Source organism: Lucilia cuprina, chromosome 5, assembly GCF_022045245.1.
Source record: "Lucilia cuprina isolate Lc7/37 chromosome 5, ASM2204524v1, whole genome shotgun sequence".
NCBI lineage: Eukaryota > Metazoa > Arthropoda > Insecta > Diptera > Calliphoridae > Lucilia > Lucilia cuprina.
The window spans coordinates 48903883-48919073 of record NC_060953.1 but is presented as its reverse complement, the minus strand read 5'-3'; the positions used below and the strand labels follow the sequence as shown (position 1 = coordinate 48919073).

General features: G+C 28.7%; 4 protein-coding genes across 6 annotated transcripts in view; all 4 read right to left on the bottom strand.

Annotated features, from left to right (window-relative positions):
- Positions 1-29: 29 nt before the first annotated feature.
- On the bottom strand, positions 30-990 carry LOC111688844. The gene has a single exon (XM_023451358.2). The coding sequence runs from the start codon at positions 913-915 to the stop codon at positions 127-129; it is 789 nt and encodes a 262-aa protein (XP_023307126.2). The 5' UTR covers positions 916-990; the 3' UTR covers positions 30-126.
- Positions 991-3971: 2981 nt separating this feature from the next.
- On the bottom strand, positions 3972-4721 carry LOC111688843 (tRNA (guanine(37)-N1)-methyltransferase). The gene is made up of 3 exons (XM_046951268.1): positions 4702-4721; positions 4408-4585; positions 3972-4345 (listed from the first exon to the last, which is right to left on the bottom strand). Exons 1-3 carry the CDS (start codon positions 4704-4706, stop codon positions 4169-4171), a joined length of 360 nt encoding a protein of 119 aa, XP_046807224.1. The 5' UTR covers positions 4707-4721; the 3' UTR covers positions 3972-4168.
- LOC111688842 (tRNA (guanine(37)-N1)-methyltransferase) lies at positions 4444-6454 on the bottom strand. Its single transcript, XM_046951266.1, has 2 exons — positions 4835-6454; positions 4444-4585 (listed from the first exon to the last, which is right to left on the bottom strand). Exons 1-2 carry the CDS (start codon positions 6282-6284, stop codon positions 4566-4568), a joined length of 1470 nt encoding a protein of 489 aa, XP_046807222.1. The 5' UTR covers positions 6285-6454; the 3' UTR covers positions 4444-4565.
- Positions 6455-8331: 1877 nt separating this feature from the next.
- LOC124418445 overlaps positions 8332-15191 on the bottom strand; it is a 29739-nt gene continuing 22879 nt past the window's right edge. For 2 of the 3 annotated variants that reach the window (XR_006940951.1, XR_006940955.1), the window contains exon 3: positions 8332-9081. The gene's annotated coding sequence lies outside the window, so the exon portion shown is untranslated. The remainder of the gene's footprint in view (positions 9082-15191) is intronic. The other variant, XR_006940952.1, reaches the window with a different exon arrangement.

Below are 15191 nucleotides of genomic sequence, written 5' to 3'. Positions count from 1 at the left end.
TTACAAACAAAAAAAAAAACTTTTAAAAATTTCAATTTAAAATTTTCAATATTATTTTTAAATAAAGTGTTTTTTTCACATTGACATTACATCAATAATTTTTTCAAAACACATTTCAATAACAACTTAAGCTACTGGAGCAGCTTCCGATGTTACGGATGGCACGGCAGTTGTCGATGACACTTCAACGGCGGGTGTTGATGAACTGCTAACAACTGGAGCAGCTGTGGTACTAGGTGGAGCAACAGTTGGAGGATGTTGCCAACCAAATTGATTACGAATAAAAGTATCCAAGGCAATGGTATCAATACCATTAGCCTGTAGAGCAGCAATAACACGTTGAGCTTCAGGCAAGGCGGTAACACGATCATAAACAGATTTCAAGCTCTTCAAACGTTGGACAAACTGAGCGAGTATGCCATTTTGAGCCACCTTCATTTGAACATGAGTACGAATCATATCCTCGGGATAGTAAAGAAGGAATTCATTAACAAATCCTTGCCAACCGAACACAGTATTAGACCAGAAGGGAGTGCTATTAATAATGGTCAAAAATTCTTCGGATTCTTCCAATTGTATCTCACCACCGGACAGCAAAATTTGAGTACGCACCCAGGTGATAAAACGCATTACCTCGGGTTGAGCACGGAAACGCATTTGGGTAATGAAGGCATCATTGGAGTTGATAATGCGTACAAAAGCCTGGAATTGTTCATCATTAAGAAGATAGCGAATAGCCAAACGTCTTATGGGCAACAAAGGAACCATGCGCACGATTTCATCTAAATCCTGAGCCAAAGTTGGAAGTGGTGGTGGTGTGGGTACAACAACAGCTCCATTGTGTGGTGGCACCATGGCCATACTACCACCCAAGGCACAAATGCCTATCAATCCCAAGATAGTGATGAATTTCATTATGTTGACTCCGTAACTTAAGTAAGTTTAAATCGTTCGTTTTTATTTCGTTATAAAGAATGTTTATAATTCTTTAAGATTTCTATACTTTTATATAGTTTTTGCAAGATCTTATCTAAAGAAGTAAGTTTTTTATCTATATAGTTATCAATTAAATGCAGAAATTTTCTTTATCATAATTTATTTTAACTCTCCCCTCTAATTTCTTCATCAAATATCTCTTGCCTCTCTCTCAATATTTGCAAAATATTTTACTATAAATCCTAAACTTACGACTTACGCGATCCGTAAATAACGTTATTTACGATTGTTTTAAATCTTTTATTTTAAAATGATTCATTAACAGATCAGTTTATCTTGCATTGTGATATAAATTTTGCAAAATTTGTCGCAGTCTAGCATATTTACGATAGTGTCAACTTCTGAACAAAAATCTGACGAGATAAAAAGTAAATCAACACGGTTAGCGAAAAGACAACAACAATACGTTTGTTTTTATATTCACACATTGATCATGAGAATTTATAACTTTGAACAGTTAAACTGTTAAAATAAAACAAAATAAATTTAATAGATAAACAGATAAAACTATGGTCGAATTTTATACACCTTACATTCTTTGTTACATTAATTAAAATTTCACATTTAGAAAATTTTTGAATATTAAATTTTTTCAAGATTTTGGTTTTAATTTTTTGTTAAATGTTCCTCATATAGAAAATTTTCGAAATTTTCTATCTTTTTACAAAATGTTCGATAGTTTCTGTATAGAAAATTTTCTAAAATTTCTCTTTTATTTATAGAAAAATATGAAATTTTCTCTATTTTATACAAAATTTTCATTCTTTTTAGAAAAAGTTTATTCTTTTAAATAAAATTATATTTTTATTTAAAAAAATTTAAAAATTATCTCTTTTATAGAAATTTTCCAATATTTTTTTTATTTTTTAGGAGATTTTCAATACTTTTATTTGTTTTTATAGACAACTAGCTAATACCCGGTGTGCTTCGCTACCCCAAGTAAATTATAAAATTTTTCTTAAAGTTATCTTTTTTGTAAAAAATTTTACAAAATTTATATTTTTCCAGAAAATTAAGCAATATTTATCTTTTTTATTAAAAATTTACAAAATTTATGTTTTTTTCAGAAAATTTAAAAATTTTCTTTTATATAAACATTTCTTCTTTTTATAAAAGATTTAAAAATATTTTTCTTTAAGAAATTTTTTTAAAATTTTTCTTTTTTTACAAAATTTCTCTTTTTTATAGAAAAATTTCAAAAATTTTATCTTTTTTATAAAATTTCAAAAAATTTCTATTTTTATGTAAAATTATTTTTCTTTTATAGAAAATTTTACAAAATTTCACTTTTTCATAGAAAAATTTTCACAAAATTTATCTTTATATAAAAAAATTTTTAAATGTTTTTTTTCAAAAATTTGTCTTTTTTAATGACAAACTTAAAAATAATGTTTTAAAAATTTCTTTTTTATAAAAAATTTTAGAAAATTTCTCTTTTTTATAGAAAAAATTTCAAAATTTTTTTCTTTTATTTTATTAATTTTACAAAATTGCTTTTTCATAGAAAATTTTGCAAAAATTCTCTTTTTACTAAAATTTTATTATGGAAAATTTTTGAAAATTCTCACTTTTATAGAAAGTTTTCAAATTATTTCTTCTTTAGAGATCATTTTACAAAACTTCTCTTTTATTTTAGAAAATTTTCTAAAATTTTAGTATTTTTATAGAAATTTAAAAAAAAAATGTTCTATAAACTCTCTTTTTTCTTGAAATTTTCGACAAAAAAATTTTATTTATAGTAAAATATTAATAGATTTTTTTATCTCGTTATTATTTATTATCGATAAAATATAAATTTTAAAGAAATTTTTTGATTTTTTAGAAAAATTTCAATAAATACAATAATTTTTATAGAAAATGTATATTCAATTCAAAATCCTATATTTTCTTTTTTAAAAAAAAAAACATTCAAAATATTTCATAAATTCTCATAAAAAACAAGTAAGAGTTCTATATTCGGCTGTGTCGAATACATCTTCACCATGGTTTGGTCGTTTCAAAAAGTCCTCTTTTACTTACACTTCGGGCTCAACAAGCTTAATTTAATGTTTCTAGATTCAATATTACAGAAAACTAAAAAGTACCTTTTGAAAATCGAAAAATTACCCAAAAGTTTCCTTTTATGGGTTCTCACCTAATTCAGACTTAATTTCATATTTCTAGGTTCAACATTATAAAAAATTCAAAAAAGTACCTTTCGAAAAACGAAAAAGTACAAAAAGGTTCCATTTAATGGCTTTTAACTTAAGCCATACTCCACATAATTAATTTCATGTTTCTAGCCAACAACAACACACTAGTGCTGCTCTCACTCTGCTTCTCTTGCTCTGATGCTCTCGCTCTGCCTTGTTTTTGTTTTTTTTTTGCAATTTCTGTTTGAGCATGAATAAAAAATCTCAATTTTTGATGAAGTTGTCTCGGAGTTTTGCTCATATCTCCGCTATTTATGGACCGATTTTGCTGATTTTAAATAGCAATCTTCCCGAAAGCATGTCTAACTGAATTATGGAAGATATCTGGGGTCCTCTAATCGCGACTGTTTTATAGAAAATAATTTTTAAAAAATCAAAAAAAAATATTTTTTTAGTAAATTTTTAATTTTAATAGATAATTTTCGTAAATTTCAATTTTATAGAAAATTTTCAGTAAATTCTTACATTTTATAAATTTTTTCTTCATTCAAAATTTTCATTAAATTCTCATTTTCTAGAAAATTTCTTCTCATTTTACAGAAATTTATAAAATTCTCATTTTATAGAAAATGTTTAAAAATTTCTCACATTTTTTTGAAAATTTTCAATAATTTCTCTATTTTTTCAAAGAAATTTAAGAAAAATTCTAAATTTTTATAGAAATTTTCAGAAAATTATACCTTTTTAAGAAAATCTTCAATAAATTATCTTTTTATAAGAAATTTTCAACAGATTCTCCATCTCTGTTTTGAATTTTGGAAACACAATTAACAACAAAATTAGTAAGTTTTTAATATAACTTTATTACATATGTCTATTAAACATTACACATATGTTTTTTCTATATGTTTTAATTAACATATAATTAAAATTCATCTAAAATCTACAATTAAAATAGAACTCAACTATAACTACTTGAAGAAAAAAAATATTGCCGAAAGAACAAAAAAACATTACGCTGTTTTTTAATTGCTTTCTATTTAAAATTTGAAATTTCCCAATTTATCGGAAAGATTTTTTGTATTAGGTGCTGGTTTTTTGGTGGGTTTTAATGGTTTCGAGGTAGAGGCTTGAGGTTTTTTAACAACTAAATCCTTGTGTAAATCACGTAGATTGGCATCAACTTTTTCTTGTTTCTTAGTGACGGCTTCTTTGATCTGTTAGAAAGTTAAAAAAATATATCAAATGACCTGGGACATTTTTAAGGGATAAAACATACCTTTTTAAGTTTTCCCTGTACTTCTTTGGGTTTTTTCTTTTGTTTGACATCAGATACTTTAAAAAGATTTTTATTTTTTTTAGATTTGTTAATGGCACTGGTGGCAGCAGCTCCAGGTTTATTGCCACCATTAGTTTTCTGTTTAGACCTGCGACCCATTATTGTAATACCGTTAAAACTTAAAAGAAAAATGAAAAATTATAAACTTTTTATACGAAAAAATTGTTCATCCTTCATAGGAAATTAGAAAAAATATTTTATTTTTATTAATTATTATATTTTATTAATTATTACCCCATAACAATAGATTTTATATCTCCAAAACTTTAATTTATTATTGATACATAAAATAATTTATTTTATTCAATTATAAACATATAATTACAATTTGTGCAGTTGTTTTAAAACTAAGAACATTTAACTTTACATTTTGAACTTTCCAACATCTCGTCCTCTCCATCTACTTCAGCTTTACGTTTAATACCCTCCTTATTGCTATTAGACTCAATAGCAGTAAGTGGATTCATTAAAATCTCTTCGGTAAGATAAAACGATACACGATACATATCTTTGTTGGGTGCCACATTGCGTACAAAATATACTCCTTCTAAATTGTCCTTTAATTTCAGTTGTAAATTTTCTTCCACTAATTGCAATACCAATTCTTTGGTATTAGTACCCTTGGCAAATGAATAAACATGTACCAAAGGAAATTGTCGATTTTTCTGGTTAAAATCTATTGAGGTTTCATTGGCCAATAGACCTCTAAAGGCAGATAGAAATTCGACAGCCATGGCGGGAAGATTCATGGTAATGTGTATTTTGTAATTGTTAACATTGGGTTGTTGCCATCTTTTAAGCAGATCTTCGCGTAATTCATTAAGTATAAAATCTCGACCATCTTTGTTAAAAACCTGTGCTTGTGCTAAACATTTGTTACGTTTCATATTGTGTTGTAACCATTTATAGCTTTCGGGATTTAAGTCATTGGCCAAGACCTGACATTGTTTTTTGGCAGCAGGCACTGCAAATGGTCCTACACCGGCAAAGACATCATATAAAACATCTTGAGGTTTAAGTAATTGAACAATTCTTTCATGTTCTGTCGACAAACGGGGATTCCAATACACTTTTGAGAAATCAAATTCAAAGAACACACCATTTTCTTTAGTTTCCACTTGATAGACAGCCTCCCCACACAACAAATCCAGCTGGAAGTTACGATAGGTATTATCAATGGAGGCCGCTTTGTTGACTACGGTTTTACAACCCACCACTTTTTGTAACAGCACTTGGCCTATTAGATCCTTATAGGGCATTAAATGGTCCCTCAAATTCAAATGCACAATATGACCTATTCTGGAATACGAAGTTAAACCTTCTTCATTTGCAGGCAAAACTGATTTCATTATTTCATCTGCTCGCCAATTGTCATAGCTCAAGTTTAACTCTGTTAAGGCATAATTTTCCTCCTTAATGTCATGTTTTTCCAATTCCTGAGTGGGTAAATCCTGCCAGCTCTTTACCGGCTGGGGATGTAATAAAATTTCTCTACCCTCTTGTTCTTGGTATTTCAATGGCTTCACCGGTTTTAATTTTTCCATTTTCAATAGTAATTTTTTCACTAGCGGCAATACACTTTGGGATTTTTCTTCCGGCACCCATAAACGTGGAACTTGTATGGTTTTATTAAATTTTTCTATTGCCAACACCGTCATTCCTCTTACTTCTGAGGGTGGCTTTAATAAATCACAATCCATGTTTTTCCAATAATGTCGGTATCTTAAGGTTGTTGTTGCTCGTTGCGGTATTGGGATTTTGTTAAACTTTAATAAAACTCCAATTTGTAAGCTTGAGGAAACTTTTCCGTGGAGCATCAAGTGTTTTTTTTTTCTTGAGCAAATATTTCACAATCACAGAAAAACGTGGCGCTTGTTCTTCTTGTTATAAGACACTTTTAATTAATGTTTAATTATTATAAAATTTTAGCAAATTGTTGTTTTTGTTTATTTATATATTTGTTTTTTTTTAATTTTAAAGATATTTCAAGTATTTTTTAATATTAATTTATATTTTTTGCTTAAATTCTATTAGAAATTACCTCCCCTACAAGAAATGTATGACCGAAACTAACACGTACAAAATGATTTTACTAACACACTTGCAACATTTTTCTTTAAAAATTGCTAAAAAAAAGAGTTAACGGATAATTCCATCAATAATGATGTTCAAATGACCGGTAAAATGACTGTTGATATACACAATGTGTAATAAAGGGTTTCATTTACATATGAAAGAGTGTAACAACTGCATTTGACAGTTACTGTGTTTTCCGTCTTATAAATTAATTATTTCGGTGAAAGCCAAAGATCAAGAAGCGAAAAATTAAAAAATTTGAGACTAAAATTATTAAAAGTAAATAGATTTATTATAAACTGAATTTAAAAACGGTGCAGGAAGTGGAGCTGAGAATATACTCTTCGAAGATTTTTCTATCTTTGGTAATATGAATACATATTTACTTTTAATTTTTTATATTTCAATATTTATATATATTTCTTTACAGACAATTTATTTCCACAAATTAAAAGGAGTATAAGAGGATTTTACATTTTGCGAGGTATGTAAAATGGTAAAATGATAGTTAATTTATGTATATGCTTACTATGTATATTAATAAAATTAAAAAATATATATCTCAAAATGTTAATAAATTGTGTTTTATTATAAATTGGTATAGCCGTCAGATTTGACGGATAAATTCATCAAGTGTGATTGGTCAACTGTGATGGATATATCCATAAAGAATGATTAGTCAATCGTGACTAACATTTCCATCATCCTTGATTGGTAAAAAGCAAAAGAGTGAGCAGCTCAAATATATGTTTTAAAGTCGATAGAATTCATAAGTGCAAGGGAGAAGAAAAATCACATGTACACAAATGTTTCCATCACTTTTGTCCATTTGCCTTAAGAAACTGATAGAAACTTTGCTTTACTCTGTGATAGAAATAATACATCAGTAGTGCCAGTCAAATGACCGATCAAATGACTGTCACTGTTCTTGTTGGGTCTTTACTCTTCTCCTTCACAACCGTTCTGAAAACAAAACACAGCGTTGTATTTAATGTTACGAATTAAACACATGTAGTAGTTTTGTTTGATTACAATTGTTGCCGTTGGCGATAAGCGACAGTCTTATTTGTTTCAAAATAGAATAATTCTTTAATTTTAACGTTTTTTTTTTTTTTTTGTTAAATTTGAGATTACTCCGTGCCCCCTTAAAAAAAATCAAGGAATGGGAGATTTACTTGGCTGGTCCAAAAGGATAAAGCGCCATCAACAATTTCAATAATTTTAATATAATGTTTCAAATATTTTATTTATCTGTGATCTAAGCCAATTAAACATAACCTCACTTGAGGTAAAACGAAAGCACGAGGCCGAAAAGTCTGAAAGTCGAAAAAAGTCGAATTAAGTCGAAAAAAGTCGAAGAAAATCGAAAAAAGTCGAAAAAATTCGAAAAGTCGAAAAATCGAAAATTGTAGAAACAAGTCAAAAATTTTAAAAAAGTGGAAAAAAGTGGAAAAAAGTCAAAAACTCTAAAATAGTCGGAAAAAGTCAAAAAATAGTCGGAAAAAAGAAGTCGAAAATAGTCAAAAATCGACTATTTATAAAATACTTATAGTCGAAAAGTCTAAAAGTCGATTTTTATTTAAATGAAAAAAGTTGAAAAATCGACTTTTCATAAAATGCAAAAAGTCGACTTTTAACTAAATGAAAAAGTCGACTTTTAATTAAATAAAAAAGTCGAAAAGTCGACTTTTCGTTTCAACTGTTGAACCCTACCAAACAAATATAATTTCAACATTCACATACGAAGCACATCTCCCAAGAACTTTCATTAATAGAACATATTTTTAAAAACAATTCATTTTATTTCATTAAAAACTTTTTTCTTAAAATACAAAAATAATACAAAATAATGTAGAAAATTATACTTAAAGCAATTTAGGTATTAAAAAATTTTCCATATTTATTAACTGAAGACCGACCACTAAATTGTCGATACCCGACAACTTTTTCACACAATGTTCATGGAAATCGCAATGATCCTCATGCATGCGATCCGCAAAACGTTTGAAGTGCTGTAAATACATGATTTGCTCCGCAGTATCTGTTCCAGATTTAGATTTTTCCTCTAGTTTTATAGATAATTCAATGACTTTTCGAAATAACATCATTAAAAGCAAATCAAATTCCCAGAACTTTATCAATAATTTTTGTAATGAATATAATACCAACGGCATCGGTTGTTTGCTTTTCATAATATCGATGAATTCGTTCATGACAGTTTCGGTTCTTTTAATGACATCTCGGAATTCCTGGTGTAATTTGGGAATATTTGCCATAATTAAAGGTTTTATTTGATATATATATGTTCTAGAATAACTTGATTCTTGATAACTTGATTCTTGAACGCCAATGTAAAACTGAAGAAAATCCCTATATAGAAAAGGATTTTTTCTTTATAATTTTTTATGTCGTTTGACATTAAATTCCGTTTTCACTTTACCCTGTATTTGCACGAAGGACTTTTTTAATTTAACACGGGGAAATACACTTTTTACCCATTTGTGTAGTCATGGCCATTTGCAGGGTTGCATTTTTTATCTGAAATAATAAATATGAAAAAATAGAAAAACAATGGTTTGAATTTATTTTTTAGAAAATGTAGAAGAATTTTCTAGAAAATTTTTCTGCAAAAGAAAATTTCACGTTAATGGCCTTTTAAAAGAATATTTTGCAAAAGTTTTCTGTAAAAATTTTATAAAATTATAATTAAAGAAATAAATTTCTAGGAATTAGGGTTCTACTGTTGAAACGAAAATTAGACTTTTTGCATTTTATGAAAAGTCGACTTTTCGACTTTTTCCATTTTATGAAAAGTCGACTTTACGACATTTTGCATGTAGTTAAAAGTCGATTTACGACTTTTTTCATTTAATTAAAAGTCGATTTTTCGACTTTTTATTAAATTTATTATTTATTTTTAATAAAAAATTTTATTTATATTTTTCTATTTGTTGCAATTTTTTGAGTTTTTTCGACTTCTTTCTATTTTCGACGTTTTCCGACTTTTTTCGACTTTTTCCGAATATTTTCGACTTTTTCCGATTTTTTTCGACTTCATTCGACTTTTTTCGAATTTTATTTACAAAGTCGACTTTTTGATTTTTTTATTAGACGATAGTCGAGTTATCGACTCTTTTGGAACAATATAGTCGACTTCGACTTTTGTTCGATTATTCGAAGTCGATTTATAGAACCCTTGTATACATATGAGCATAATTAATTTTAATCCTACAAATTTTCCCAAGAACTCCCATAAATAATTTATAACATTCAAATCCTTCATAAATTGAATTACTATACACATTCCAATAGCAATTTGTTTAATACTTTCTAAAGTTATTGAAAGTATGGTCAATTTCCATCTTTCGTTCTTTCCCCTACCCTATTTCTTATCTTTATAAATGACCTTCTATGTTAAACTTCCAATTCTATCTATTCTTTTGCGGATGACAGCAGTATCTGCCATTCTTATTCATTCAATTATAGGCCAAGCCCTCTAGAGATTGGGGCAATGAGGCGCAATATTATGAATGAATCGCTTGATCACGACTTGAAATTAAAAATTTTAATTAATCCAATTTATTTTATTTTTTAATCATTAACATTAAACAAACATAAAACTCAAAGATATGTTAGGTGAAATTAAAAGTTTAGTTTTAAAAAATTGTTAGTATTTAACAATTGTATTCCCACAAGTAAGTTCTTGTCAATTCCAGATATTTTTCGTACACAATGTTCATGGACTTCGAAATGATCCTTATACAAACGTTTCGCAAAACATTGCAAGTGATGCATATACATGAAATGATCTGCAGTAACTCTTTCAGATTTTATTTGTTCCTCTAACTTAATAGTTATCATAATTACTTTGCGAAATAACACCATCAATATCAAGTCAAATTCCCAGAGTTGTTTCCAAAATTTTTGTGTCGCAAGAAAAATTAGTGTTTTTGGTTTTTTGTTTTTAATCATGTCGAGGAATTCGTTCATGGTAGCTTCTATTTTTTTAATGGAATCTTTAAATTCATTGTGTAATACAGGAATATTTGCCATATTGAGTTTTTTTTGTAATATTTTTTCCCGAATATGTTGTTATTTTAAAATATTTGTTAAACCAGCAACGATGGAAAATCTCTACGACTTGATTTGAAGAAAAATTGTTTTTTTTTTTGACATTTAATGTCAAAACGCATTGACATTAAATGCCGTTTTCTTTTTACCCTGTATTTGAATTGTGGAAATTTCTTTTATTTAAAATGGGGAAATACATTTTATACCCATTTGTGTAGTCTTGGCCACTAGCATGGTTGCATTTTAACCCAGATATTCTTTTTTTATACTCTACACTAAGATTCTATAGTTGAAACGAAAAGTCGACTTTTTGCATTTAGTTAAAACTCGATTTTTCGACTTTTTTCATTTAATTAAGTCGGTTTTTCGACTTTTAATATTTTATAAATAGTCGACTTTTTGACTTTTTTCCGACTATTTTCGACTACTTTCAACTTTCAATTTATAATGTTACCATTTAACATTATATTATTATTATTATTATTAATATTATTATTATTATTAATATTATTATTATTTATTATTAATAAAAAAATTTTATTTATATTTTATCTATTTGTTGCCATTTTTTGAGTTTTTTCGACTTCTTTCTATTTTCGACATTTTCCGACTTTTTTCGACTTTTTCCGACTATTTTCATTTTTTTCGACTTTTTCCTTCTTTTCGACTTTTTTCGACATTCCGACTTTTATTTACAAAGTCGACTTTTCGACTTTTTTCATAGACGATATCGACTTTTTTAGAACAAAATAGTCGACTTCGACTTTTTTCGACAAAAAGTCGATCGTTCGATTATTCGAAAGTCGATTTATAGAACCCTACTCTACACCACTGTATTGGAGAGGGTATTATGCGTTTGTGCTGATGTTTGTAACACCCATATATATTGGAACCACCTTATAGTATACCAATCAGCTTTGAATCACTTTCTGAGTCGATTTAGCCATGTCCGTCCGTTCGTATGTCTGTGTGTCCATGTACACCTTGTGTGCACGCTACAGTTCGCAATTTTCAAGATAATTTAATGAAATTTGGCATATACTCTTTTCTTGGTTCAACGACGAACGCTATTGAAAATCGGTCCATTATTTCACCTAGCCCTCATACAACCGTACCCACCGAATCGTCCTTTAGGCTCATAATTACGTTAAATGTTCAATTATGGCAACAAAAAATTATTTTTTTAGAGAATACATCTTTCATTTCTATATTCTGCTCAAATTTTCTATACAAAAACTAGGAATAAATCGTAGGGATGATATTATTTAAAACATGTTTATTTTTTTAGCTTTCTGTAAAAACATTAATATACCTATAGAAATCAAAATTTATTTTTGTCCCAATTTGTGTTTCAAACAACTTTCGAATATTAGATTAAGCCTCATTGCAACATCCTGGACACTATAAATTTTCTTTGCACAACGAGCGTAAAATTTGCTCTGGTCTTCCTGCATGCGTTCTAATAATACTTGATAGCCATGTATGTGCTTAATTTTCTTCAGCGTATCTCTTCCAAAACAACATTCTTCCTCATGCTTTGCAATAAGTTCCAGCCCTTCTCGACATAACGACATTAAAAACAAATCTAGTTTACAGGTTTTTTTCAATACTTGGTATCCCGAAAGATAAATTAGTGTATCAGATTTGTTGCCTTTTATATTGCCGAGGAATTCGTCGACTAAAGCTTCAGACTGTTTGAGGATATCTTTGAATTCAGTGTATAACTTATCTATATTTAACATATTGGTGGGTTTTATTTCAAATACAAATTGTATCTTAATATTATTGGTAAAACCACCGGAACGATTTTTCTTGTATTCGTGTGTTTAAAAAGACGAAAGCTTCACGAAGTGAATTATGATCGATTTAAAAAGGGATTTTTTCTGCAACGTTTTTATTTGACTTTAAATACCGTTTTTATTATAACCAGTATTTCCATTAGGGATTTTTTAACGTCCTTTAAAATGGACAACGTCGTCTATTAGCATAGTTGCATTTTATTGCTTTTCACTAATTAGGGTTCTATAAATCGACTTTCGAATAATCGAACAATCGACTTTTTGTCGAAAAAAGTCGAAAAGTCGAAGTCGACTATTTTGTTCCAAAAAAGACGATAACTCGACTTTCGTCTATGAAAAAAGTCGAAAAGTCTACTTTGTAAATAAAAGTCAAAAAGTCCGAAAGTCGAAAAAACTCGGAAAGAGTCGAAAAGTCGGAAAAAATCAAAAAGACGATAAAAGTCGAAAAAATCGAAAAGTCGGAAAAAGTGGGAAAAAGTCGAAAAGTCAAATATAGTCGAAAGTCGGAAAAAGTCGGAAAAAGTCGAAAAGTCGGAAAAAGTCGAAAATAGACGAAAAGTCGAATATAGTCGAAAGTCGAAAAAAGTCGAAAAGTCGGAAAAAGTCGAAAATAGTCGAAAAGAGTCGGAAAAAGTCGAAATGTCGAATATAGTCGAAAGGCGAAAAAAGTCGGAAAAAGCCGGAAAAAGTCGAAAATAGTCGAAAAGTCCGACTATATTCGACTTTTCGACTATTTTAAAGGCGAAAAAAGTCGGAAAAAGTATAATATAGTCGAAAGTTGGAAAAAGTATAATATAATCGAAAGTCGGAAAAAGTCGAAAAAAGTCGAAAAGTCGGTAAAAAAGTGAAAAATAGTCGAAAAGTCGGAAAAAGTCGATAAATTCGAAAGTCGGAAAAAGTCGAAAAGTCGGAAAAAAATCAAATAGTCGAAAAGTCGGAAAAGTCGAAAATAGTCGGAAAAAGTCGAAAAGTCGACTTTTCGTTTCAACTATAGAACCCTATCACTAGTACGATTTACCCGAGATGGAAAATTGAAATATTAATTCATTTTATAAATTTGAAACTTTTAATCTTAGAAAGTCCAGAATCCAAAATAAAATATCTAGCCATTATAGTATACTAATCCCTAGATTAATAAGTAGTATAGCCAATAATTTTATCCATAGACTAGTCAACAGACTAGTCCTTTATCCACTCAATAGACAGATTCAAAAAGGTGCCAATAAGCTAGTTATCAAAACTACTTATTCCATACTGTGACATGTTCGTGAGCCGCTTAAGACACTTATAAAAGTAGAAAGTAGATCTGCTTTAAGCATTTTGCACGTCAAGGCATTCTACGCTTTTGTGCTTGTAACTTTTAGCATATAAATACATTGATTCTACTTATTTGACAGACGCATAGAATGAACGTGAAAGCGTAGAACGAGTGGTGTGGAACTTCAGTTTTCAAAAATGCATGTTTATGAAGTTTCGGCCTATTTATACCCTACACCACTATAGTGGGAAGGGTATTATGCGTTTGTGCTGAAGTTTGTAACACCCAAAAATATTGGTCTTAGACCCAACTTAAAGTATACCAATCGCCTCAGAATCACTTTCGGAGTCGATTTAGCTATGTCTGTCTGTCCATCTGTCCGTCCGTCTGTCTGTGTGTCCATGTAAACCTTGTGCGCACGCAACAGGTCGCAATTTTCAAGATAATTTGATGAAATTTGGGACATACTCTTTTTTTGGTTCAAGGTTGAAATCGATCCATTATTTCTCCTAGCCCCCATACAACCGTACCCCCGGCCTTTAAGCTCTTAAGTACGTTAAATGTTTTATAATGTTAAATAAAATCAGCAAAAATTAGTTTTATTGAACAATAAATGACAATACTAATTTTTATTGTGATCGGGCCTCATTTGACCCTAGCCCCCATACAGACTCCCCTTTAGAAAATGACTTGAAGATCAAAATTAACCTTTAATTACTTATAAAACGATTAAAATCTACATAAATGACTTTGTAGTAGACGTAAATTCATTTACCAAAATTTATAAGGATAGGCCCATATTTACCCCTTCTCCCCTATGAGCCCTCTTGTAGAAAATCCTGTTTTTTGTCAACAATAAGTAAAAATAATCCACAATAATATTGTGATAAATTTATTGAACAGACTGAATATGAAAATTAAAAATTAAATAAACAAATTATTTAACTACAAAGACTACTATAAATACAAATTATTACAAGTAGTACTATATATAAATGCAGGAGTAAATTAGATATATTATACAATTTACATTCTTCTCAACACTCTCCCTGAATGTAAAATTTACTAATATTATCGAAATTTTCTCATGCATTTTTAACATAAAAGATAATAAAATAATATATATTACATTTCATAACCAAACACAAAAAAAACCAAATTATTTAAGACCAAATCTATCTCGAAAATATTCTAATTTTTGTGGAGTAACAGCTTTGGTAAAAATGTCTGCAACCATCTCATTTGTTGATATATATTTCAGAGTTACTTCTTTGTCATCTATTTTTTGTCGTATAAATTTGGCTTTTATGTCAACATGTTTGGTCCTTGGGGAATAGTTATGATTTAAAGCAACTTGAATTGCACCTTTGTTATCACAAAACAATGTTATTTTGTTATTGCATTTAAGACTTAATTCGGTCTCCAAACGTTTTAACCAAACAGATTCTTGAATAGCTGCAGTAACCGACATAAATTCTGCTTCTGTTGACGATAACGCTACTGTTTTTTGTTTTTTAGTA